At 45.4% G+C, this 27,398-nt stretch overlaps 1 protein-coding gene across 2 annotated transcripts; it reads left to right on the top strand.

Annotated features, from left to right (window-relative positions):
- On the top strand, nucleotides 1–25,371 carry pcdh7a (protocadherin 7a). 2 transcript variants are annotated; one of them, XM_080836708.1, is made up of 4 exons: nucleotides 1–2,720; nucleotides 4,516–5,265; nucleotides 22,829–23,027; nucleotides 24,537–25,371. In XM_080836708.1, the coding sequence occupies exons 1-4, from the start codon at nucleotides 96–98 to the stop codon at nucleotides 25,079–25,081; spliced, it is 4,119 nt and encodes a 1,372-aa protein (XP_080692834.1). In that variant the 5' UTR covers nucleotides 1–95; the 3' UTR covers nucleotides 25,082–25,371. The 2 variants fall into 2 exon arrangements, with proteins under 2 accessions (XP_080692834.1, XP_080692833.1); XM_080836707.1 differs by having other exon boundaries at nucleotides 22,826–23,027.
- Nucleotides 25,372–27,398: the final 2,027 nt, after the last annotated feature.

Genomic DNA, 27,398 nt, shown 5'->3' with positions numbered 1-27,398 from the left:
TCAGTTATTATCGGTGGTGTGCGAGTAGACAGCATCCATTCCGGGCAAGCGGAAACTGCAGCGGGAGAGACAGTAACAGAGGGATAGAGAGAGCCATGAGGAGCAGGAGCCTTGGCGCAGTGCTCTCCGCGCGCTGCTGCTGCTACCTCGTGCTCCTCCTGCAGCTGCTGACTCAGCTACCGCGAGCCAACTCAGCGCTGCGATACCGCGTGGCAGAAGAGGGGCCCGCTGATGTGCGGATTGGAAACGTTGCAGCAGACCTGGGGTTATCCTCATCTGGCATCGGTACCGGAGACGTGACCTTTGCGCTGGAGTCAGGCTCAGAGTACTTCAAAATTGACAATGTGACTGGGGAGCTATCAACTACAGTTCGCCGGATCGACCGTGAGCGCCTGCCACAGTGTCAAATGATTTTTGATGAGAATGAGTGCTTCTTGGATTTTGAAGTCTCCGTCATTGGGCCATTGCAGAGCTGGGTGGACCTGTTCGAGGGTCGTGTAGTAATCACTGACATCAATGACAACACCCCCTCCTTTCCTTCCCCTGTCCTTACCCTCTCGGTGGAGGAGAACCGGCCGATCGGCACTCTGTACCTCCTGCCCACCGCCACAGACCGTGACTTTGGACGCAACGGCATTGACCGCTATGAGCTCATCCAGGATGGTGCGGGATCCTCAGCTCCGTCTACCTCTTCTTCCCTGCGGCGCCCTGGAGGAGGTGGGCCTATGGCACGAGCAGACAGTGGAGACCGTAGAAGAGGAGGACCTGATCCCATGATGGCAGGACAAGTGGCAGGTGGAGGAAGTGGTGGAAGAAGCAGCGTATTTGAGTTGCAGGTGGCTGACACACCTGATGGCGAGAAGCAGCCTCAGCTCATTGTCAAAGGCCCGCTGGACCGCGAGGCTCGTGACTCCTACGAGCTGGTGCTACGCGTACGGGACGGAGGCAACCCACCCCGCTCCTCACAGGCTCTTCTCCGTGTGGCCATCACTGATGTCAATGACAACAGCCCACGCTTTGACAGGGCTGTGTATGAGGCCGAGATGGCAGAGAACACCCCACCTGGCACACCTGTGCTACAGGTGCGTGCCACAGATCGTGACGTGGGCGTCAATGGCCAGGTGGAGTATGTGTTTGGTGCAGCCACTGAGTCTGTGAGGCGTCTGCTGCGCCTGGATGAAGCCACCGGTTGGCTCAGCGTCCTCCACCGAATCGACCGTGAAGATGTGGCCCAGCTGCGTTTCACAGTCACAGCCCGGGACCGCGGTCAGCCACCTCGCACCGACCGCACCTCTGTGTTGCTCAATGTCCGCGACGAGAACGACAATGTGCCTGTGGTCGAGATCCGCAAGATTGGGCGCATCCCAGTGCGGGATGGGTCTGCATTGGTCCCCGAAAATGTCCTGGTGGACACACCTGTTGCCTTGGTGCAGGTGTCTGACCGGGACCAAGGGGAAAATGGAGCAGTGACCTGCACTGTAGTGGGAGATGTGCCTTTCACCCTCAAACCAGCGGGCGAGACAGCCCTGGCCCCTCCACCAGCCACAGATGAGGCTTTTGACAGGAACCGTAAGAAGTACTTCCTACACACATCTGCTCTGCTAGACTATGAAACAACACGCGAGTACAGTGTGACCATTGTTGCAGTGGATTCTGGGAGCCCCAGTCTCTCCAGCAACAGCTCACTGATGGTGCGAGTGGTGGACATCAATGATCACGCACCCACCTTTGCCCAGAGCCTGATTGAGGTGCACTTTGCAGAGAACAACGCCCCGGGTGAGAGGGTGGTCACTGTAGTGGCAGCAGATGAGGACAGCGGCAAAAACGCTGAGATTGCATACTCCCTGGACCCTTCGGTTAATGGAGCGTTCTACATCGATGCAGATAATGGGGACATCCGTGCCACGGCGGCACTAGACCGTGAGGTGAGGGAGCGTTTTGAGTTCCGGGTGATCGCGCGGGACAAAGGGGCCCCATCTTTGCAGGGCTCAGCTACTGTGGTGGTGCAAGTGACTGATCGAAATGACAACCCACCTAAGTTCGTTCAGGAGGTCTTCACCTTTTACGTCAAGGAGAACCTTCTGGCAAACAGCCCCGTTGGCATGGTGACGGTCACAGATGCTGATGAGGGTGAGAACGCTGAGCTGAGCCTGTTTGTGGAGGACGATGAGGCCGAGGCCGAGGACAGTGAAGCCAGTGGGCGGAGGGATGAGGTGTTCTCCATTGAGAACAACACAGGCACTATCTTCTCCTCCGCCTCGTTTGACCGCGAGCGCCGCAATTCCTACACCTTTCGGGTGCGTGCTGTCGACGGTGGGGATCCCCCTCTCTCAGCTACTGCCACCGTGTCCCTCTTTGTTACAGATGAAAACGACAACCCCCCCTCCATCACTGCGCCGTCCAATGAGTCCTATGCCCTCCTGTCCCCTGCCAGCAGTTCCAGGACTGTTGTGCGCACTGTGGATGCCTCTGACAGGGACACAGGCTCAAACGCTGACCTCCGCTTCGCCCTGGTCGGGGGCAACCCTTTCCGCTTGTTCGAGATTGGCCCCACCAGCGGGGTGATCACCCTGACGGAGCCCCTGGAGAGGAGGCACCGTGGCCTGCACCGGCTGGTGGTGCGGGTTAACGACAGTGGCGTGCCTTCTCTTTGCACTACTGCACTGGTGCATGTCTTCATCAACGAGAGCCTGGCAAATGCCACTGTGGTGGATGCCCAGGTGAGTCAAAGTCATATGTCTTACACAGAACCATAGCTTTGAGATTCTAGTGCCTGTGTTGATGTGTGGGTACACTATATACCTTTATAAGATCTGGGGTTAGGGTAGGAAGGTTTTTTTTTTGAAATGCCAGAAAAGAATTTTGCTATTGAAAAAACACAGTGAAAGGACTGCAGCACATTGAGAAGTAAACAAAATACTGAAAACTCAAAATACTGAAAACATTAAACATCAAGCTAGTTCTTAAAATTGTCATACACATTGTGCAGAGAAGTCTAAAGGTGATTTTATCTCAGACAACCTTGACAGAACAGAACAAAACTTCAAAACACACTTCACAATCCACTACTGAAATTTCACGACTATTGTAGGGAAGGTTTAAACGTTGCTGTATGTGACCTTGACAGCAGTATGATTTTTTAAAATACCACAACAAACATTTCTCTTACAAGGTAGTAGTCATACAGAAGTCTCTCCTATACAATTTCCTCAGAGGTCAAGGATCTTGTGCCTCTGTTGTGTTTACCCCACAGCCAGTGAACTCAATTGCTTTGCAACGTGGTGCATTTACAGTAAAACAGCTGTGGTTTTCAAGTCAGAACAATGGCAGGATCACATAGTAGGGGTAGTAACACAAATCCAAACATTCATTCACAGCCCAAACTAAAAGGAGGTGAAACCCTAGATAGGCACAGGGCCGTGAATAGCAGCACACAGGGCAATAACAGAATCCTGTGTTGTAGAACAAGAGACTGCATCAGTGTCTCTGATTAAACACAATCAGAAAAGCTGATCTGACAGGCAGTGACTACTCTGCTAGATGTCAAAAGAAACCTTGTAATGTTAATTTGCTCGGAGGCAACATTCTATTAACCAGAATCTATTAACTATTCAATTGTTTTTGATTTGTTGAATTTCAGGTTTCCAAAAGAAGTCCATACATGTATCTTCTAAATTGAAAACCATATGGTTAGTGTGCAAGGCCACCATGATACTTACATCATAGAGCCCAGCAATTTAAGTGCACAAGATAAAGGTCTCAATATGTTACAGGAAGTAAGATCAAGAGTGCAGACAAAGCAATATGTAAAGATACAGTGAGCTGTCCCTTGAAGCCACAGAAGCTCATTAAAGCAGATCACAATCACACACACACTTACTCACAAACACACATACACACACACACACACACACATACACATATAGTATGCATGCATAGACTACACACACAGACACACACACACACACACACACACACACACACACACACACACACACACACACACACAAACACACACACATACACACACACACACACTCTCCCTGAAAGGATACCACGTCCAGATTGAAGGTAGAAGCTGTGACATGATAATTGAAAGTCTGGGTATAACAGCAGGCGAAGAAAGGCTTAAATGGCCCATCAAAGACCCTGTATGAGTTATAAAGTGAACATACGGTTCACAATGAATATTTTAGACAGGAGACAGGATGTCCATGACTCTCTTCTCTCTCTCTCTCTCTCTCTCTCTCTCGCGCTTCTCTCTCTCTCGCTTCTTTCTCTCTCTCTCACTTAAATCTCTTCTTTCAACTTCCTCTGCTCATTTAATTGTTCTTAATTTGGGTCATGTCTCTTTCTGTCCCTCCATTTGCTTTTTGGACCATCTTTTTCCTGGAATATCCCACTGTGCCTCTCAACTTTTCATCTTTTCATTGTTGTTTTTATCCTGTTTACATTGTGCCTTTGCTCTGAATATAATGTTCTCTCTCCTCCTTTAATCTCCCACTCTCGGTGTAGGTGGCTCGCAGCCTGGCAGCACCTTTGTCTTTGGACATCGCCGGTGACCCGGACAGTGAGCGGGCCCTGGGCAAGCAGCGCTTGAGTGTGGCCATCGGTGTGCTGGCGGGGGCGGCCGCCGTCATCCTGGTCATCCTGCTGGTGGTGACGGCGCGCCAGTGTGGCGCCCAGGGCAAGAACGGCTACGAAGCCGGCAAGCCAGAGGAGGACCTCTTCAGCCCGCCTGCCTCAGCCCAGTCACAGGCAGACAAGCGGAATGGTACAGGGGAGCGTGGCCGCAAGCCCCGGCGCGACAAGCGCTCCACCGGCACCTCTGTCAAGTCCGAGCGCTCGCTCTACAGCGGCATCGTCACGGTTAACGGTTGCAGTGGCGGAGGCCGGCACAATGACGAGGATGAGGAGGAGGACAGCACCAGCGCCAGCGAGCGCATCGCGGCGCGCTACTGTGCTGCAGATGGAGACCCCAGCAGCCCGCGGCTGGGCACGGCCCGCCGACACCACCACCAGTCCAGCCCAGACCTGGCACGCCACTACAAGTCCAGCTCCCCGCTGCCCGCCGTCCACCTGCATCCACACTCACCCCCTGCAGAGGGCAAGAAGCACCAAGCCGTTCAGGAGCTGCCGCCCACCAACACCTTCACGGGCAGCAACGGGGCCAGTTCTTGCAGCGCCAACGCAGACGCCATGTCGCTGGGCTCGGACCAGTGCTCTGACTACGGCTGCCAGACCACCAACAAGTATGGCAAACAGGTAAGAGATGCTAAAGTATGTCTTCACAATGTGTGTCTGTTACAAACTCCAGCTCATTGAGAAGACTGAGTTTTTTGCATGAAAAACATTCAAAGGTTTCCATGCGAACACACAGAGATTGAACATGAAAGACAACATTTCAAGACAGTTATAATCTCTCCTGAGACCCTGAGACAGGGAGTGAATATAAATACCAGAAGTAAGTTGTTGCCTGGAGATGAGATTGCTGGAACTGAAGCACAATTCCAGTGGTAAATGCTGATGGGTAATTACTTTGCCGTGAACAGTTGACTAATGAGTTGTATTTTTGCTTGTACTAAGCAGATCCAGTAGTGCTGTCACCAATGTGGGGGAGTCTATACTCCCAGGTTTTTAAGGCCAGGTTTGTGTTGGTTCTCAGCAGTAAATTGATGCACTAAAGGGAGTGTATTCTCACTTGATGGAGCTTTCAACTGGTTGACAAGGTCGTAATTAGCAGATGAGTGAAAGGTTGCCCTGAAGCCCATCACATGTGGAAGTCAATCAGTGTACTCTCTCTCTCTCTCTCTCTCTCTCTCTCTCTGTCTCTCTGTCTGTCAGTCTATCTGTCTGTCTGTCTTTCTCTCTCTCTCTCTCCTTTCTCTCTCTCTCTCTCGCTCTCTCACTCTCTCTCTCTCTCTGCCTGCAACATGCTGTTGGATATTGTGGGTGGAAGCAGTAATGGCTGTGAATTGAATCTGAACTGAACCCGTTTCAAGGTTTTCCTCTGTCAGCTTTACAATATGCCACTGATGTTGTATTTGAGTGGCATGGTAAGAGTACATATGAGAGTCAATAGGACAAAGTTGAGATTGTGAGATGTTTTTTTTATAGCAGTATGTTTGTATGCTTTGAAAGAGATTTGTGTGCTGGAAAATCATTTTCATCTTCTTTCTTCTTACTATCACATGGGTAATTCCATTAATTTATCCATACCTCCCCTTTTTAGTACTTCACTTTGTTGGCCTGGACACATTTATATTGGTTTGGTCATGAGATTATACATGCATATTTATGGTAGTTAATGATCAGAATTCAGAGAGTGGGCACAATGGACAGGGGTGATGGAATCATGTCAGGAATGTGACCGACCGCTCATGCTCACAATTATGCAAACCAGGTTTTAGTGCTGGGATTAGAAAGTGTGTGCGTCCGTGTGTGTGTGTGTGTGTGTGTGTGTGTGTGTGTGTGTGTGTGTGTGGGTTTGTGTGTGTGTGTGTGTGTGTGTGTGTGTGTGTGTGTGTGTGTGTGTGTGTGTGTGTGTGTGTATGATAATGTGAGTGTCAATGCCCTTACTTCCGCTTCTGCCAAAGTGTGCTTGTTATCATCTTGTCAGTACTTGTGACACTTGTACAGAAAAAAACAGAACATCCCCAAGGCCTGCTACATGAATTTATAATTGTCTTAAATTGTCAGTTCTGTGGTTAGGTGCTGAAAAAAGCAAAGGTGTGGATTTGGAGAGATAAGTTAAGCTTTTCAGGATCGGATCCAGTGGCTGTTCCCTGCTCGGGAGTCAGAGTGACATTTGATGGACAGGACCCTTTTGTTGCCTAACGACATGGGTCTGCTTAGCTAGAAGACAGGCAGGGCTTTAGCTATACAGTAACCGAAAGAAAAAAACTGCTCAAGTGAAAGAAATTAAGTGAAGCTAATGAAATATATATAAATATATATATTTACTGTATATTTGCAGAAAGTGCTGACGTGGTTGTAAGCAGACGTGCCTCCCCCCTGCGCCCCTTAATCAATTCATACATGCTCGTGTGATCCTGACGAGCGTCAGGAAGGTTAATCCATTACTGAGTCAATCCTCTTTAATCTGCCTTTCCAAGGGAAAAAATGAGGAGAAAAAAGTGCTTAGTTGGGAGTTTGCGGGGCTAACTCCTGACGGCCTAATGAATTATTGATTAGACTGTAATTAACTCCTGTACCACTGCACAGTGTGTGTGACCTACCCTAACGTCAGTTCAGCTCCCCCTCCCATGCTCACATGTCGGTGTGTGTGCGTGGTTGCGCATAGGAGGTGGTGTGTGTCTGTATGTGCGAGATGCAGGTGTGTTTGTGCAATAAAACTCTAACATAATTTTCTTTGTAATTGATGGATCCATCTGGTCAAAGAGCATATGTCTGTATGTGTGAGAGTGTGTGTGTACATGTGGGTGTGTGAGTGTGTGTGCATATATCTGGCATGGGAAAAACACGCTCCATATTCAAAAACTTGCATGTGACTGTGATCAGTCATGTATCATTGATGCACAGAAGAGATCCTGCTGACCGATATCTCCTCCCCATCTCTCTCTCTCTCTCTTTTCCTTTCCATCTCTTCTCACCTCTGTTCCTCTCTGTCTCCACCATACCCTTTACCCATATCTACTCCCCCCTCTCTTTCTATCTTTCTCGGTTCTTGGCAAGCGTACAGATCCCTCCAGACCCCCTCCCATCCTGGCCTCTGTGAATGCCCTACTCTGCACTTTTTTTCCTGAGTGAAGCTCCTTTACTTTTTTCTTTATGGTGCAGTTCTCCCTTGCAGGCTGACAACCCTTCCACCCCCATCCCCCATTCCTACCTCTCCTCATCCCCCAACTAAAGTGTGGAGTCAAGAATCGACCAGGGGCATATGTCATAGCCAACACCATCCCCAGCATTGAAAAACAAAGTGGGCCGTGGGCCATTTATTGATACTGTTTACACTAGAGCATGCTGCAAAATATGGAAAAAACACACACACGTACACACACACACACACACACACACACACACATACACACAAACACACACACTCATACAGACACACTCAGGGCTGCCAGGCAGACAGGTGGCCTATAGGTGAAGAAACCCAACACACAAGCTGGTGCAGGCAACAGGTCAGAGAGAAAGGGGATACATCTGACTGTTTCACCTTGGGCACCCCACACTCAACACACACATGCACAACAGTTATTCATCTTACACTCTGCTCTTGTACATCTGCTGTGTTTTGTGTAAGCATTTATGTGTGAGTGTGTGTGTGTGTGTGTGTGTGTGTGTGTGTGTGTGTGTGTGTGTGTGTGTGTGTGTGTGTGTGTGTGTGTGTGTGTGTGTGTTGTGTGTGGGTGTGTGTGCATGCCTGCATCTATGTAAAGATAAAGAGGTTGTGGGTCAGAGCCTGTGTAAATGCTTAGTGTGAGTGTGTGTGTGTGTGTGTGTGTGTGTGTGTGTGTGTGTGTGTGTATGTGTGTACATTATCATATTGATTTTCTGTGGGATGCCACTGTGAGAGCTTTTACATGCTCTCCAATAGGTATCAGGGATCCCTCTCTGTCTGCCTCTCTTTCTCTCTCTCTCTCTCGCTCAGTCACTCACTCGAAAACACACACACACGCGCACACACACACACACACACACACACACACACACACACACACACACACACACACACACACACACACACACACACATAAACACACACACACAAATGCATTGCCATTGCCTGTCTCAATCTGTGCATGTGTATGCAACTGTGATAGAGGATAAGAAAGAGTGGTTGAAGTGAATGTTTGTGTGTGTGTGTGTTTGTATGTGTGTGGTCTGCTTCTGAAATTCAATATTCTACCAGTAATACACAGTGCAGCAGAAAGAGTAGTGTTTAAATTCAGATGGAGTTTATGCTTACAAGGTCTACTGGTTGGTTTGTGTGTATCCCAGCCTGAGAGCAGGACATGTTCGGAATGTAGGGCATGCTGTACCCACATTCACCCAGACATGCAGAATTAGGATAAAGACACACTTTAAGGGGGGGGGGGGGGGGGTGCGTGTGTGTTTGTGTGTTTATCTGTCCTCTTTCTGCAAACAGCTTTAGATGATGTTCTGCAGAACTGCACCCATTTATAAATTTCAATTACTGCCTTTGAATGTCGTTCAAAATGACTTGGTTGCCAGCTCCACTTACCCAACATTCACAGTAGACTATTCTTAGCGAGGCCGCTGCTCGCTGGCTCGTCCTAACACAGAACAGGTCAAATGTGTGTCAATAGATGTTGGCAGTTGAACAGGAAAATGGGCCCCGGATTGGGGGGAAAAAAAACTCATCAGGGAAACACTGTTTCATTCCAACAGACCAACATTTTCTCGTAACCACCCTCCTAAATCAAATTAGAAAAATATTGTAATGTCATTGTTTTCTCTGCAGTTGGTATAATTCACTGCTGCGTGCCTCATGCATTGATTTAGCCCTCACATATGTCAGTGGAGCCAGTTTTTACAGGCAAGATTCGAAACATCTGTACAAAGCCGAACTCATAAAACAATTTAACTGCTCGTGACAGGTGATATCAACAACCGCCTCACGTGCATAATTACTGTTCATCACAGTATTCTCTCGTGCATCTGCTAACTCGCAGCAAGATTTAAGGTTCCATGATAGAGTCAGATTCATGTCTGTTGTGGAGAAGACAGAAAGCAGACACAGCAGCCAAGCCCATGACAGGAAGCGATCCCTCAGCTCGGAGACCTTTGTTTTTCCAGTCTCGAGTACTGTAACCAGGGCAGAGACAGTTTAGTTTTACATTACAGTGGAGGGTTACCCCTGCTGTCATTACAATGACTCCACCATCATTTTTTATTTAGGTAGTCAAGCCTTTACCGTCTGCCAGTGCAGCTCTTTAACCACTCAGACAGTACGATTGAGCCATCGGCACACAGTCCACATGAGTCAACAGAGGGGTTTGGGAGAGACAAAGAGAACATTTGATTGGTGGGGTGGCGAGGCAGGCGGAGGTGGGTGTGAGTGAGGCTTTATCTCAGGCTGGTCATCACGGCGGAGGAGGTTTGGTGCGTGACTAACCGACAGCGCGTATGTGCGCAGTGACAGGCGGGAGAAACGGCGACCGTGGCGATGATTCAAAGTGAATTATGAGGGGGGAAAGGATAGAAGTTTTGTGGTGGAGCACGATAAGCGACAAAGAGCTGCAGGGGCCTGAGTACGAGGGAGCAATTCGACGAGACTTAAGGGATGGCTTCCTCGAGCCTTGGCTGGAGCATTAGAACAGCGATATTGTCTCCTTCCTCTTACCCTGTCCAAAGTTGAGTGTGGCATCACAAACGGAATGCTAATGATTCTTGTTGGGTCCTGGGAGAGCGGGAGCTCTCTGAGAAGGCTGCTGCCGACGCCACTGCTGCTCTTAGATCAGGGGCTTTCTAATCATTCCTCACTCCCCTCATTGCCACTGAAAGTACTGTCAGGCAAGGCCACACTTCAGTGGAAATGGTTGGTGTGTGTGTGTGTGTATGTGTGTGTGTGTGATTGAATGATTGACAGAAAAAGCAAGTGATGGCCACAGCAAAAGTGAGTGCGATGGGGTATTAAAAATTCAATATGATTTAGCCAGGACAGAGAGTGCAAGCATATTGAATCTTTATATATATATATATATATATATTATATATATATAGAGAGAGAGAGCGAGAGAGAGAGAGAGAGAGAGAGATAGAGGGAGAGAGAGATAGAGGGAGAGAGAGCAAAAGAGAGAGAGCGAGGAACATGACGATAAGACGTTTTTAAAATAAAAGTGTAAAAATACTAAAATAGGTGGTACTTGTCCAGGGTTAGGATGCCTCCTTCTTTCCAATCCTCTGGTGTGGAGGAGTGTGTGCGTGAGGATGAGTATTGAAAGGATTGGAAGGGATAGAGCGTTGGGAGATCAGCAATGATGCTTGCTATCCACCTTCAAACTCCATCCTTAAGGCAAGTCTAAGCATAGACTCAGACCTTTGATACTCTGTTCATCCGTCTGTGTGCGTGTGTGTGTGTTTGTGTGTTGTGTGTGTGTGTGTGTGTGTGTGTGTGTGTGTGTGTGTGTGTGTGTGTGTGTGTGTGTGTGTGTGTGTGTGTGTGTGTGTGTGTGTGTGTGTGTGTATGACTTACATAAATGAGTGGGCCTGTTGGGTACTTAGGGTTTGTGGGTTTGTTTTCAGGCCTATGTCTAGTATTAGTGTGAGTGTCAGATTGCGTCCCACCTGCTCACATTAGTCTACAGGAAAGACCTCAGAGATGAGAGGGGCCAGCCCACGCAGTGTCTAACCTGAATACTGCAGCAGGCTCCATCCTGCAGTGCTCTGAAGCATGCAAGGGATGCACATCTGCCTTCATGAAAGTCAGATAGGAGTCATTGCTCGACATAACTCAGTCATCGCTTTATTATCTATCTATCTATCTATCTATCTATCTATCTATCTATCTATCTAACTATCTATCTATCTATCTATCCATCTTATCTATCTATCTATCTATCTATTTTTGTCTGTTCATCTGTCATACATTCACACACACACACACACACACACACACACACACACACACACACACACACACACACACACACACACACACACACACACACACGCCTCAGGGAGATGAACCACAGCTGGCCCCCACCCCTTCTACCATCCGCAAAAAATCCTCACTCCTTCAAAATTAAATCAAAGCCATGCAAATCAAATGCCCAATTAAGGCCACAAACATGTTCCCTGGGAGATTAAGTGCTGGCTCCTGATTGGTGCAGTGAAGGAGGGCGCACATCTAAAGAGGGACCGGAAGAAGAATCAAGGAGTCGAGAAAAAAATAATGTGAGACGAATAACAAACAGTAGATAACATGTGTTGAGCCATGGGAATGGCTTACAAAGATTATTTGTGCACTATTATTGCTAAGGAATCATTATTTTTAGCCGTTTGAAAACATGCTGGAGGCTTACGCTAATCACAGTGGACGTGATGTCCAAGCGTTGCTGTTCACTCACTCAAATGTCGTTTGATCACTTTTGGTGTGAGAGAGAAGGATATTTGCGGAGAAAAGTACTGACACCCTGCATTTGACTCACTCTCACTCACACCCACCACTGCTCTCTGTGGCCCTGCTCTCCGTTCCGCCGCAGCACGTCACGATTCGGTCACTGGCTTCTCACCCGGCCTTGGCGGCAGAAGGAGCGCAAGTGTGCGGTGGTCACGCCAGTGCCATGTCTGTCAAGACTGGCTACGTTTCAGCTATGCGTCTTCAGCCAAGCTGCTCGTTAAGCACAAAGCATTCTCTCTCCCTCTCTCTCTCTCTCTCTCTCTCTCTGTCTTTCTCTCGCACACACACACACTCTCTATACAGTATACCTCTCACACACTCTATTTCTCTCTCTCTCTCTCTCTCTCTCTCTCTAACTCTTTCTAATTCATATCGAGTATTTTCTTAGTTGTAAGAGAAAACCTATTTTCTCTTTGTTTTGTTCATTCATTTCACTTCGATTCAATTTTATTTTATTTTATTTATATAGCGGCAAAACAATAAAATTGTCTCTTGTTGTCCCCTGAAACCCCCTACCCCCAATTTGAGAATATTAGATTACTGTAAGCACGTAGATTCTGTTTGGTAGAAACTGGATAAGTCGTGAGATTCTTTCAAGTAATTTGCCTCACTTGAAAGGAGTTTTGTCTCAAAGGGCATCAAAAGTGGTATCGTCATGCATATAAAAATATGAGGCATTGCATCAGGAGAACAATACAGACTGAGGCATGGGATAAAGACAGCAGTGTCTTTCCTCAGTCTCTCTTTTTCACGTTCTTACTCTCTCTATCGCTCTCTCTTTCCCTCTGTCACGCTCTCTTGCGCTCTCTCTCACACACATACACACACACACACAAACACGCAAACACAGGCACTCACACAGGCACACACATATATGCATGGACACTGGTGCTATTGTCAAGGCGACCACAGCCTGCTGTGACAAATGTCTGGGCTCTTTGTCCATTGCCGTGTTGTGCCTTCACCCTGTGTGAGGTCGTGTGTGGGAGGTGCGTGGATGGTTGCAAGCATGGTCTCCAGCAGGACCCTGAAAAGGCAGAGGCTTAAGGCTTAGTGTGTGTCTAGAGGGCCAGTGGGCTCCAACAGTAAACAACTGGGAGGTTAGGATCATGCAGTGTAGGCTATTTGGGTGTGTGTGTGGTGTGTGAGTGTGTGTTTTTTTGTTTGTCTGTGTGTGAGTGTGTGCGTGTGTATATTTTTAGGTGTGTATGTGTGCGTGGTGTGTGTGTGCGTGTGTGTGTGTGCGCGCCTGTGTGTGTTTAAACCCCGATCACCTATTGTGTCTGTTCCCACACATTGTTTTATGGACTGAGGGAGGGGTATTATGTGGTGCCTGGTTTTTCTATTGAGTCTTATTCCAGTGTAGGAGTGTCGCTAATTCAAGACTGGACATCCTTATTCAGTTCATTATTCTGTGCGTTTACACACACACACACACACACACACACACACACACACACACACACACACACACACACACACACACACACACACACACACACACACACACACACACACACACACACACACACACACACACACACACACACACACACACACACAATTGCATTATTCACACATGTGGTCAGTCACAGCATAGGCATTGTAGTGTCCGGATGGGCAGAGTTCATGGACAATAGGAGATAGCGTATGTGAGTGGGAGTATCCCTGTCAGCACCATGGGGTATTTATTTCACTGGTAACCTCCACATAGAGACAAATGCACACACACACACACACACACACGCACACACACACAGTTACGCACATAGGATCCTGCAAACAACAGAGAGCTGTTGTTAAGACATTGAGTCACAAATGTACATACATTAGCATGTAAATGTATGACATTTAGGATACTTCAATGTTTTACTCTTCTGTCACTGGGTAAAACAGCCATGAACTATTAAACACTAAAATACAGTGTTCTAGTTTGTTGTCTGACCACAAAGACATTTTTTTTTTTAAATGGCCAATATTTCAATGGACTGGTTTTGATTGTTTTTTTTAGTTAAAAGTACATATGACTGGATCTTGAAAGGAAATAACAGAATGCAGTGCCCTATTTAACAGACATCAGTGAATGCCTTCAACAGCATTAATTACTTAGTGGACAAGATATTGACTGTCACTGATGTTTTCTGTTGGGAGTAAATTGGCCCATTTCTCCCTGTGACGCGTGATCTCCAAAACAGTGTCTATTCCAGTCTATTCATGCATGAAATAAATAATTACCTCAGCTCAACTTTCTCAGAGAAGGTATTTATATCATGTCTACGTTAAATTAATGAATCATATTACTGCACTCCCGTGTTTAATTTGAAGCGGTAGCTGCACAGTCTAAATTGTATAAAACTTGTATAAAAATGCCTAATGAGCATGTTATAGTGAGCAGGTGAGCAGGATATCTGGTTAAACTCCATGATGCTTCTGTCGCTGAGTAAAATTAGTTAGTTCTCACCTGGCTCCTCCATAGAAACTGTCTTCTTGAGTATGAAAGTTGCTGCAAATGAGAGGAGTGTTATAAAATAGACCTTTGACTGCCCCCTAGTGTAGTCTTCTGGTAGTGTAGTACACTTGTGATGGAAAAGGTTTCTGTTCTCTTTCTTAGGGTTTGAGGAACTTTTGTTGTGCGGGCAAATGTGTGTGTGTTTTTTTTTTTTTTTTTTTGAGTGTGTGTGTGTGTGTGTGTGTGTGTGTGTGTGTGTGTGTGTGTGTGTGTGTGTGAGTGTGTTGGTGTGTGTGTGTGTGTGTGTGTGTGTGTGTGTGTGCATTAACACCTCTGTGGATGTCTCTATAGTATTAGTATACAAACAAACAGGAATGGTTACAGGCACACATAAACACACATGTGCACAAAGCGAGATTGTACTTGGGGTATCCTGTTAATTTCAGCACACACAATAGCAGCAGTTGTGTATTGAGCTGAGTGAGTCATGGCCAAAGTCATAAATACATACAGAGAGAATTTATGAACATCTATTTCCCCTTGTGTGTAATAAACACACACACACATGCACACACACAGACGTACAGAGTGTGAAAGAGAGAAAGAGAGAGAGAGAGAGAGATGCAAACACACATACACATATAGACACTCACGTTCATTGTTGATTGTTGGTTGACTGTGACAAAGGCATACAGCTGAATGGGTTTTAAAAGAACAGTGACATTGGTTGAATTCACATTATGGCCATAATGTAATGTACTGAGTTGGCATAAAAAATGTGCTTCAAGAGAAGGGAGTTTTTTAAATTCAGGTTGTGAGACATAGTTAAGCACTATAAACAGACAGGTTATTACAGTAATTTCAGACAATGAGATGAACGTGAGTGAGAAAAAAGGATAGTCATTCATCATGAGCCATTAAGCACACATGTTGTGTCAGGATTCAAAGACTGAGTAATGACAGAAGTTAATTTGTTGCACTGAGCAGTATACGACACGATACCCTGCACTCACATCTCACAGTGCCTTTGTTTGGAGGGTCGTGGCTTTAATGGCAATGACAAGTCAGCATATTCCACAGTTACACCACTAGGGGCGCTCTCTCTCGTGCGCGCTGTGCTTTTTGACTGCTTTGCGGCGATCAGATGACTCCCAGGCTGCAGTTAATGTGCGCTAATCCATGCCTCTCTGTGTGTGTGTGTGTGTGTGTGTGTACATGAATCCTTTTGTGTATGTGTGTATGTGTGTCACAGGTATTTTTGTGTACGTGTATGTGTGTGTCTGAATCGGTCCTCCTTCTTGCCATTCATTCTCACCCTCCTTTATGCTCCCTCTAATATTCTGTCCACCCAATCCCTCATTCCTCTCTTCTCCCCTCTCTCTCTCTCTCTCTCTCACTCTCTCTCTCTCACTTCTCTCTCTCTCACTCGCTCTCTCTCTCACTCTCTTGCTCTCTCTCTGCAGTGCTTCTTTCTCTGCATGGTGATTATTATTCCTTGCACAGCCCCGGTGCTGATAGTCAGATACTGCTGAGCCCCCATCTAAATCACCTGGAATCCAGCCCACCACGGAGAAAGGCAGAGAGGGAGGTGGGGGAGGAGAGAGGCAGAGAGGGAGGTAGAGAAGGGCAGACAGTAGAGGAGAAAGGAGGATGACATCAAACTAGGGTATGGAAGGAAAGGGGTAATAGAGAGAAAAATGATGGAAGGGTTAGCAAAAGAGAGAGGAGGAGGAGAGGAGACAGAGCACAAAGGAGGAAGAGAAAGAGCAGGAGAGAGGGAATGAGAGAAAGGAGAGAAGGGCATCTTTTTTCTTTAGCAATGAAGCATGGTGCAAGACAGGCTTACAGGTTAGACAGTCATTTTCATGCGGCAGAGCAGTAGCTTCACTCTCACACATACACACACACACACACACACACACACACACACACACACACACACACACACACACACACACACACACACACACACACACACACACACACACACACACACACACGCACACACACATACACATGCACACTACCACACACACACAGGCACACACACACATACAAACCCTCACTTACCCACACACACACTCAAAGGCATGCTGATACGCCAGTGACCTTTCTGCTGCGATGAAAAAGAAGGCTGTGTGTGGAGTGTCAGAAACACTTGCATTAAATAGGACAACATTGCCCATTCAGCTTTCACACATGCTCAGTCATCCATGTGCTGAAGCATATCAGCCTGTCAAATGAATCTACTTATGAAGTCAGGTATCGCCTCAGTGGTCTGGGAGGATTTTTTTAAGAGGTGTTTGGATGGCGGTGAGACATTCCTACGCTTGTGTGACCCCTTTCTGTTAGTGTGTCTGTGTGTGAATATGCTTGTATGCCTGAGTAGCTATGATGTGCGTTTTTGAGATGTAAGTGTTATTGTGTGATTGTGTTAAGTATGTGTTTTTATTGTAATGCATGTATCTGGAGGATTGTGTCTCTGTGTTTGTATGTCTCGTTATGTCAAGGCTGTGTAGTTAAGTCTACTTTGTCAAATTATCTGTGTTAAGAACTAAGGTTAAGAACTAAGGTTCTGTAAATGTAACCTGATGTGGCCTGTGTATTTGTGTGGTAACCGCATGGGCAGTCATGTTTTTGTCAGAAATATCAAAAATATGTTTTGCACTTTGTTGTTTTAGTTGCTAAATCAACTGATCCTCACACAGATTAATTGAGTGCCCTTGTGCTATGTACGACTGACTCCATCCTTTATTCATTATCAGTGTTCTGTCTCTTGAATATGCAAAGTCATGTAACAAGGAGAGGAGCTACCAAGACTAATTAATCAGGGGCTGTTAATTTCCTTTGAAGCATTAGGTATGAATGTTAAGTCCTAATTAGTGTTGTGGGTAAGTTGAACTTTGTGCACACACACACACACGCACACACACACACACACACACACACACACACACACACACACACACACACACACACAAAAGAAGAGTGTAGGGAATAACTGCATAACCCACATGGTGGTCAGATACAAACCAAGGCAACCTACAAGACCGGTAGTTGTACTCTCATAAACATGCATGCATGGTTTCTTTTACATATTCCTCTTTTAGAAAACTTGCATACAACATTGTAATATGTACTAACATACACACCTAAATGGCCCTTGGTAAACAGTCCTGCGTACACACATACGTAGTGTGTGGGGAAATGGGCTATGTCAGATGAGGAGGAGGCTTTTTGTGTTTGCTGTCACACACCATTAACATTCTAGCAGTAAGAGTGCCGTCGGAGGAGCGCTGGCCTGCATCCAAGCGTATAACCTCTCCCCCTGCAGGGCCAGGAGAGAGCGCTGGAGCCATTCAGACATGTAAACCAATCCAAAAGTCACTGTCTTTTGTGCTAACTTGCACACACTCACAAACATCACAATCACACACACGCACGGAGGACAGACACAAAAGGTACTTGAGGTTTTAGAGACGTCTCCTGAAGTTAAGATTCATTATACACAACCAGGAAAGACTGCCTAAACTAGTCACATTTAATACTACAGCATGTCACGAAGACGTAAATATCCACTTTACCCTGAGTTTCCAAACTTTCATGGCTCTCCCTGAGTCCTGTTGTGGTGTGATTGGTGAATTATCACGTTAAATACGGTCATTCCCACTTGTAAACATTTACCTCTGTCAGACTTGATAGACACTGTACAGACCACCCTACTCCACCCCTTCAGTGTACAGACCACCCTACTCCACCCCTTCAGTGTGCATTGTACACAACAACTCACAGGCAGGAATAACTTTTAAAGTGTTCTGATCAGTAAATGCTGTCAAAGCATTTCGAAAGTGAAATTACTGATTACCCAGGAGCCCAGGAGAGATCTTACAGCTTGAGCATCTTTGAGCATTTATTCCTGATACCTATCATACTATAATGTCAGCTGACTGAAATATACAGTTCCAAATTTCAGCAACTTTAATGTAAACCCGTTTTACCCAGAGAGCCACACCAAATCAGAATTTCACAATTTTGAGATTACTGAACCAGATGCTTCTTAAGTAGTGGTATTGATATTTGACCATAGTGCTGGCCTAATGTAATAATAATAATAATAATAATAATGCACTTTATTTGTATAGCACACTTTCACATACAAAGATGTCTCAAGGTGCTTAACAGGGTCACAATAGCAATTTAAAACAGTGCATTCAAAAACAATACAAAAAAGAAATTAAAATAAAAAAAAATTAAAAAAAACAGAAACCAGGACTTTAGGAGAAGGCAGATATAAAAAGATGGGTTTTGAGGTGGGATTTAAAAGTGGTGATGGAGTCCAAAGCCCTAATGTTCTCCGGGAGCTTGTTCCAGAGTCGTGGCCCCAGCGAGGAGAAGGCACGATCTCCCATTCTGGACATATTTGTCCGGGGAACTGCAAGAAGGTTTGCTTGTCCGGACCTAAGAGTCCTTGGTGTGAGATGAGGGGTGAGGAGATCCTGGAGATAGGCCGGACCAGTGGTGTTTACGGCCTTGTGAACTAGAAGTAGGACTTTGAAGTTTATTCTCTGGTTGATTGGAAGCCAGTGGAGGGAGTGGAGGACTGGGGTGATGTGCTCGGATCTCCGTGTCTTGGTGAGAACCCGGGCAGCACTGTTTGTAGTTAACCCTATACCCTACGCTGTGTAAAGAGCTCTTCAATCAGGATTCGGATGAAATTTAGTTGTTCAGTCTTGAGTTGTTGGCTAAAGCTGCCTCTTGTTAGAACCCTAATGAGTGAACGAGGAACGTTTTGCTGAAGCCATTTGAAATCCAACTTTGTCCTTGAGATAAAGTTAAGCACTGTTGCTTACTGTAACTGATAATGCGAAATCATTAGTTTTACATATTAAGGCTTATAACTCTTATAACTAACTTGTTAGTTTAAGGTGTGGCTTGCCTATGAGTTCTATTGGATTCACAATTAAATGCGATTGCTTCTTCTGAATTTGTACAAGATTGATCGGTCTTGTATCTCCTAAAATACATAAACTGTCAACAGAACTAATTGTCTCTCTGACCACTCTCTGAGAACATTTCTGACATATTTAGTAGTTCCAGGTGATGCAAATGACCTGGCCAAAGATAAACATTATCTTCTTCGAAACATTTTGTTGTAGACATTTCATCGTTTTTTTTGTGCATATTTTTTTATTTTACATATTTGACAGGAATTGTTTTCTTTTTTCTAGTCTATTAAATATTAGTGTTCAAATGACAGTATGCCTTAGCTGTTGCCAGTCTTCCTTGTGTCAGGCCTGAACCAAGGACAGAAATCAATCACTTTTCCTATTCGATGTGATTATACACTGGCACCGCTCTTTTTTGTGTTTAGGTTGCCTAGATAAATCCCCTGGCTTGTATAGACTCATGACAAACACCGACCTCGAGTACCTCTGCGATTTGTTAGATGCTATAAGGTCAACAGCACAGGATGTATAGCCTTGCAGCACAAAGTGTGTTAGTTTGGAAGAAAGAGAGAGAAAGTGGGAGACAGTGAAATTATGGGTCAATAAATCGTCCTTATGGGAAGCACACCAGTGGGACTCATAAGCAGGTCAAGGGCAAGGCATTGATTGGGCACATCATAAACCGGCCTGTCGAGCTGTGTGTGTGTGTGTGTGTGTGTGTGTGTGTGTGTGTGTTTGTGTGTGTGTGTGTGTGTAATTTTCAGAGAGAAAGAGGGTGGGTGTGGGGGGGGGGGGGCAATAGAGTGCAGCAGAGGTTTAAAGAGATAGAAATCTCTGATTTTATTGAGATGCACCTAACAGACAGGTGTGTAGAGTGTAAGGAAAACTGTACACATACACATACATATATACAGCACATTATGCATTTACTTAACTGCTTCATCACTTAATTCACTTCGTCATACATTTTGCACATGTCGTAGTCAGTGGCTCCCCCACCTGTACGCAAAATATGCACACTGTGTACCCTAGTAGGGCCACAGGGAGGGCTGAGAGTTTTGTTTTGATTAATTGTATACAATGCGGGGACACAGTGAGTTTGACACAACAGGGGCCGGGAGAGGCAGTTTCATTGTAAGGAAGGCTGAGTTAATTTTTTTAAACAAGAGCGTGTAAAACCAGGGTTGGTTACTTTTGATGCATATAATGAGCTAGCAACCAAGATTTGTCTAGTAATTTGAAGCAAGAAAGATTTGCCAGTTGTCCCCTTATTTTGTCCTTTGTTTTCCATTGAAACTTAAACAAAAGCTTTGACCTGAAGCATGAAAATAAGAGCGTGTCACATTTTTGACACATTTTGTCGGCTATTTGTTGACATTGACCTGGAACCAACTTTTGCAGGCAAAAAACTCACGTGATCATCATTAAAATTCATTGAAATTACTATACTATATAGACTTTTATATTTTAAGAACAAAAACCTTGACGTGCTCACAATCAAAGCAAACTAAACAAGCCCATAAAAGCGCCTTTTAAGGGAACACCTTGAGCTGCAAAAGGAAATCCTAATTATGGCTAGAGGAACCAAGATGACGGCTAAAACTACAGCAAACTAAACCAAATCATGATGTCTGAGGCATTCCTTTAAACTACCATACAGTAGGCTAAGCTATATAATGTTCCAATCAGCCTATTTCTTCTCAAACGTGTCTTGTTTGTCATTGTAGTCTTCACTGTCCCATGCTCCAGGCGCTCTTATTCACTTCTGTTTGCGTAAGTAAATGGTTTCTCTACATTTACTGAAAATCAGCTGATGTCCCTTGAGCGTGGCACACTATGTAGACATGACTTACTTGATTGCATGTATGCACCATGTACGACAACTCAGAGGGTGCCACTGTCTGCAGTCATCACTTAGCTTCAGAGGTTATTTTCTTGTAATGGCGCACAGTAAGCTAACTAATCAGAGATGGGCAGTATATCGGCTTGCTGACTTATGTTTGTAATGACCTCACCTGCTCTTTGCTGTCATTGGCTTGTTTACTGTAAGCAGCATACATTTTGATGTAACTGGAAACAAGTCCGACAAGAGTCAACCCAGTATTCCATCCTGTAAATGCTATTGAGTTTGCAGTGACATGTAGCAGTCAAAGCACATCACTGTGCGTATGCTTTCTAGTGTGTCTACACTGCAGTAGCTACTGATACTGATTATTTCAGGATTTTAATGTGCAGAATCAAGTCAAAATGAGCAGACAGACCTACATTCAAGTCTCTAATCTATTTTAAGAGTTTGTTTCATTTTGACTATGAGATCAGGGGTTCACGAGGCTCATGGCTTCAGCTTTTGATGTCGCCCCAGTGTCAAATTAAAGTTCAATTAATCTTCCACATTCATTACTTTATTTCCCCATCCTCTTTTCTCTTGTACCTCTCTCTCTCTCTCTCTCTCTCTCTCTCTCTCTCTCTCTCTCTCTCTCTCTCTCTCTCTCTCTATTATATCCTTCTAATTCACTCTCCCTCCATCTCTCCCTCCCTTTCATGTACCTTCCTTATCACCTTGATTAAGCCTGACAGTGGGGCGTGTTCATGTGGTTACTGTGCAATGAGCAGCTGCCCATCAGTTCCTCACAGTCACTGGAGACCTACTGTATCCAGTCACCCTAAATCTGTAATAGCTCAGTTCTCCCTCTAGTGGGACTCTATCTTAATGGAAACTCAATTTGGTTATATAATTTGTGTGTGTGTGTGTGTGTGTGTGTGTGTGTGTGTGTGTGTGTGTGTGTGTGAGAGTGAATGTGCATGGATGTATGGATTCATGAAAGGGGACATATTTTCCTTCAGGGCCCTTTGTTTCAGTAATAAAACACATGCTCCAGTTTCAGCGTGTAATTTCTAATGTTCCACCAAAGAGACATAGTCCTCCTCCCTCTTTGCGTCGTTCTCTGTGAGCCACTGCCACAGGGTGTATGTGAATATGTGTGTGCGTATACTTTTTGTGACTTTTATTATTAGTTTGTTCAAAAATGTGCATGCCCAATTTAATATTATTGACAGCTGTACATTTCAGTTATTGATTCTATGTTCTGCATTATTTAATTATTTGTAGTTGTGTACTCAAAACCAGCAGTGAAGACGTTAAGACAGAATAACCACTGATTATAATTATTGAAATGGTTCCCAAGGAAACAACTGCAGCATGATGGTCTCAGATGATGTCTTTATTGCCAAACTGAGACTATAAAGATATTTCTCTAAGCACAAGCAGATGGTAGTCCCTCTATAATCCTCATGTGACATTTCTGTCCCTTCTCCCAGCAGACACTGCGGCGTGTTACCTTCTCGGTGGTGAGCCAGCCCCAGGACCCGGGCTGCTACGACAGTGGCCTAGAGGACTCGGAGACGCCCAGCAGCAAGAGCTCGTCGGGCCCGCGGCTCGGGGCGCTGCCCCTGCCAGAGGACGGCTACGAGAGGACCACTCCGGAGGGCAGCGTGGGTGAGGAGGAGCATGTGGAGAATGGTGAGTGCCAGCCAAGAGCCCCGCGAGCACAACACCCACTCACACAAGATAACTTCCACAAAGCAGAAGGGCTGATCTTTAATGAGGCCTTCTCATTCAGTTTCAGTCGAAGGGATTTGTGTCATAATTATCTGAAAACATTTTCTTGTGGAGGGCTAAGTGGAGCTATGCCCTCGTGGAAGAACAAGGATGGGTACCCTGATAAATAAACCAAGGGAAAATAAAGGAATGCTTAATTTAGAATATCAAAGGAGTGCCAACGATTTTTGTTTTTGAGTGTTTTTGAGCTCATTTGTGCATTGTAGAGCAGCCATGTTGATAATTATTTATGTGCAAAAGATGGGAACTATGCTCGAAGCACCTAAATGAATCTGAAAGATACATTACAGAACACCATTGCTTGAAATAGTTTACATATATAACCTAAAGCTTTGTAGATTGTTATATTGTAGGGCTGTAGCCTTTTGAAAAAAAAATGTGCCTATCAAATCATGTGCCGATTGCAGCTCAAAAGCACTGATGGCCTGTATTTCCACTCCTGACCTGGCATTTTTCAAACCAATTTGAGTTTGTCTGCAGTTACTTTACAAAACTAGTGTCTGTCATGGGAGAATTTGGACGTGCTGGTTCCCAACTTGCCTCTGTAAACTCTAAATGGCTTTGACAAGCAAGTGAGAATTAATGACTGAAAATCCACAAACTCCTTTTCAATGTTCATACATTTATTGTCAGGCATTTATAATTTTTATTATAGAGAAAAATGTGTTTATAAAGGTCAGCTCAGTGCAAAACAACAAGCTTTTCAGTTGTCTCTCTCTAAATCTGAGAATCCACAGCCTTCAACCACAAGCTAGGGTATGCTTTTTATCTCCTCATTTTATTATCAGAGGCCCACAACTCTATAGAGGCTTCAGAAAAATCTTCAAATTGTGGGCTGTGTCCTTGAATTAAGCATGCCAAAAATAGACTCCCCACAAACACTTACACAGTGGAACTTATATTGCGTTTGAAATAGTTTTGCGTGTTTGTGTGCTCATGAGAATGTTGGTGGATGTTAAGTGTCAAGGGAGATCAGTCTTCTTCCACAATGTATTGCTCGTTTAAATTTGAAAATGCTGCATTCATCCGTATTCAACATTATAAGGGTTACCTTCCTCCACCTGTACTTCTGTACAGTTTTTATGCAGTGAAGTATGGGAACTGTGAGAACTGAGCTTTTGAATGAGTCTTACTCATTGGTTGTCAAGTGATTAGTTCTCATTAACACATTTGTAAATAACCTTTGAGAGATAGATTATAATACTGAGATTAAGTGTTAGGAAGCAGTGGTGAAAAAGCCCTCAGTCATTGTAAATGTTGTATTATTGGATATACATATTGGATTAGTCGTCAGTGTTCACGTCTATTTACCGTGGACTTTCAATTTTCATTGCCACTTATCGACCGAGGCCATGGTTACCAACAGAAGCAGCTTGACACAAAAACTAACACCCACCTCTCCCTTCACAGACCCGAGACAGCTGCCCGACGTGGCTCTGACAGGGAAGTGCACGCGAGAGTGTGACGAGTTTGGCCACTCCGACACCTGCTGGATGCCCGTGCAGGTCTCACCTCGGAGGCATCCTGGTAACGAGCCGCACTGCCTGTCTACCTTTGCCTCGCCTGCTGGCATGGGGGTCGGTGGTGACAGCAACAACAACAACGAAGACAACGAAGATAGCGAACCAGACGCGGACGACGAAGACGGAGAGGGCTCCGAGCGAGGAAGTTCGAGGGGGAGGAGGCAAGGCCAGCGCAGGCACGTCCGGGACTCTCTGGCCAATGGAGACCCACTGGGAGACCGCAACAGCAACGTCGGCGACCACAACCGCAACCTGCTTAACCGCAAGATGACCTCGGCCTCCTACGACACGTTCAGCAGTGCCGGGTTCGGGCGCAGCCGGCTGGAGGAGGAGGAGCAGCGCACCCCAGAGGTCATCCCACTCACTCGGACCGGCGGTGACTACAAGACCACCTCCTGTCTCACTCTCTCGCGCAGAGAGGTGTACCTGTGAGCCCACGAGAGCAACAGAGAAAGAATGGAAAGCAGAGATAGAGAGAGTGGGAGAGAGACAATGAAAAACACAAAAATGGAATGGTAGAGAGAGAGAGAAGGTCCACTAACATTGATTTTCTTCACATATGTAGGACCCTAAAAAAAAATCCAAACGGGTGACACACCTGTCAAAACAGACATAGCCCTTAAGCCAAATAAATAGTAACTGAAATGAAAACTTAGAAAACCATCCATTTTCACTGTCTGAATGCAGTTGTTTAGTGAATTAAATAGACTGGGGAATCCTGTCTGTAACCCCCAACTGTGTGTCGTGAGGATAATGTACTGCTCCGTCCACCCCTTAACAAATGCGCTGATCCCAAACCCCTGCTTGTCCAGCCCCCTAGGGGCCATGTGTTATTGGAACGGCATTATAAAATGCCACCTGAAAGACCTAACCTGTCTCTAAAATGGGGGGGGGGGGGGGGGGTTCACCTCTGAGCAGACACTATGTTCTTTCAGATAAGAAAGTTTCCTAGAAATGGTGACAGTTGTCCTACACTTTTTTCCCCCCTTTAAACTCAATGCAGTGAGGCGTATTCAAGCTTGTATAGTTTCTTTCATGTGTCTTATTCTTCTTACTCCAACACACTCCACACATGCACACACACACACACACGCACACATTTCTTATATGTGAACAAATAGATGCATGTTAATGGTCATAACCTCATCGTGCAGACATGTACAAACACACACACAGCTCTTTGTGTGTAGGGTGTATGTTCCTGTGGGCTCAAGCCAATGCCGTCCAACATTGCTTTTAAGATCAGTACTGTAGCTATAGCATTTTGCCTGCTTTAACTCGACCAGTTTATATATAAAAATATGTAAAACATTTAAACATATTTGAATACCTAATCATTCTAACAGTACTCCTGGAAAGGCATTCAGATGACTTTGTAGGTACATCTATACTATAATGTATACAAGGAACCAACAGCATTCCTTTCTAGTAGAGACCATAGATAAACCAAATCTGTACAATATACACTGCATGATAATAAGCAAATGCTTATTTGGTTAAGGAAAAAACTAAAGATTTTTGTGAGGGGTGGGGGTGGGGGGACTAAGCCTCTCTTTATGTCTGTGTGTGTGTGGCACTGAATTATGAGCCAAGGGATGGTGGCGTGTAAAATCTCCTTCACAAACTGGACAGAGAGTGGCGGAGAGCAACCTTTGATCTTGAGGCGAATGCTGGATCAACCCATGTAAAGAGCCTAGGCAGCTTTCAAGGATTAAATTGCTGCATTCAACGCACGACAATGGTTTAAATGGCCGACACTGCTCAGACCTTATCTACAACTCTCAGGTATCACGAGTCTGTTTGTGAGTTTTGTCAGTGGTGACCCACTTCTCCCATGTGCTCTTAATGCCACAAGGGAGGTTGCTCTCCCTCCCTGTCCATGGGTAACTTCCTGGCCAGCAGAGGGTGCCCTTTCTGACACTCTTTTCCTCACTCTTCCCCACTCTCACCCAAGCTTCCCCTCTTCCTCGTCCTCCCCCTCTAGCTAGCCAGATCTTTAAACCCTCCCGCGCTGTAATGTGAATGAAATCGGATCCAGATTCACCAAAGATTTTAGCATGTTTTTGTTTTCTTTTCAGTTTTTGTTCATTTCCTTTTCATCTACCTAAACACCAATACTTGCACACTATCTTGACTCTTTGTTGTACAGTTCTTACATGGAGAAGAGAGTCTCTGTTTGTTTTTTTCTTTTTTATTGAAATCCATGCTAAAACCCTTTGTGAATCGAAACCTGCACCATCGTACTGTCTTCACGGAGCAGCCTTCCTTCCTGAGGCTGGGGACTCCAGTCCAGCCATGCCAAACCCCCACCGGCTCTTCCAGCTCCCCTGCAAACTTAAGGACCCACAGACTCATTCAGGAGCTCTGGTGCTTCAGTGCCTGGACACATCAACAACAACAACAACAACAACAACAACAACAATAAGAACAAAACAAGAAAAACTGATTGATGTAGTATTCTTTTTAAAAAAAAAAAGAACACCGCTCTAATAATGATGCAGTCTCGATAGGAATTAAATTCCGCATGAACTGAACCTGACATTTTTTTCCGTGGAGAGACCTGCTCCCGTTCTGCCCTGCATATTTTGTCTGTTTTTGGTAAACAGCAGATTCTTTGGCTATATAATAACTGCTGTTTTAATGCAGTCTGTAAGTATTACTGTACATTTTGCGAGGGAGGGAGGCTCTGAACTGTGAACACAAGGAGGCATCAATGTGTGCTTATGTGTGCGAATGAACACGAGACTCT

This window comes from Sprattus sprattus, assembly GCF_963457725.1.
Source record: "Sprattus sprattus genome assembly, chromosome: 4".
Lineage (NCBI taxonomy): Eukaryota > Metazoa > Chordata > Actinopteri > Clupeiformes > Clupeidae > Sprattus > Sprattus sprattus.
The sequence above is the reverse complement of the archived record's forward strand: the minus strand, read 5'-3'. Positions and strand labels throughout refer to the sequence as shown.

What these genes read in the sequence shown, in the direction of transcription:
- pcdh7a (XM_080836707.1), top strand. Translation starts at nt 96, where the DNA reads ATGAGGAGCAGGAGCCTTGGCGCAGTGCTCTCCGCGCGCTGCTGCTGC. An exon ending in CCAACAAGTATGGCAAACAG is followed by an intron (nt 5,266 to 22,825) that starts GTAAGAGATGCT and finishes CCCTTCTCCCAG; the next exon opens with CAGACACTGCGGCGTGTTAC. An exon ending in GGAGGAGCATGTGGAGAATG is followed by an intron (nt 23,028 to 24,536) that starts GTGAGTGCCAGC and finishes CTCCCTTCACAG; the next exon opens with ACCCGAGACAGCTGCCCGAC.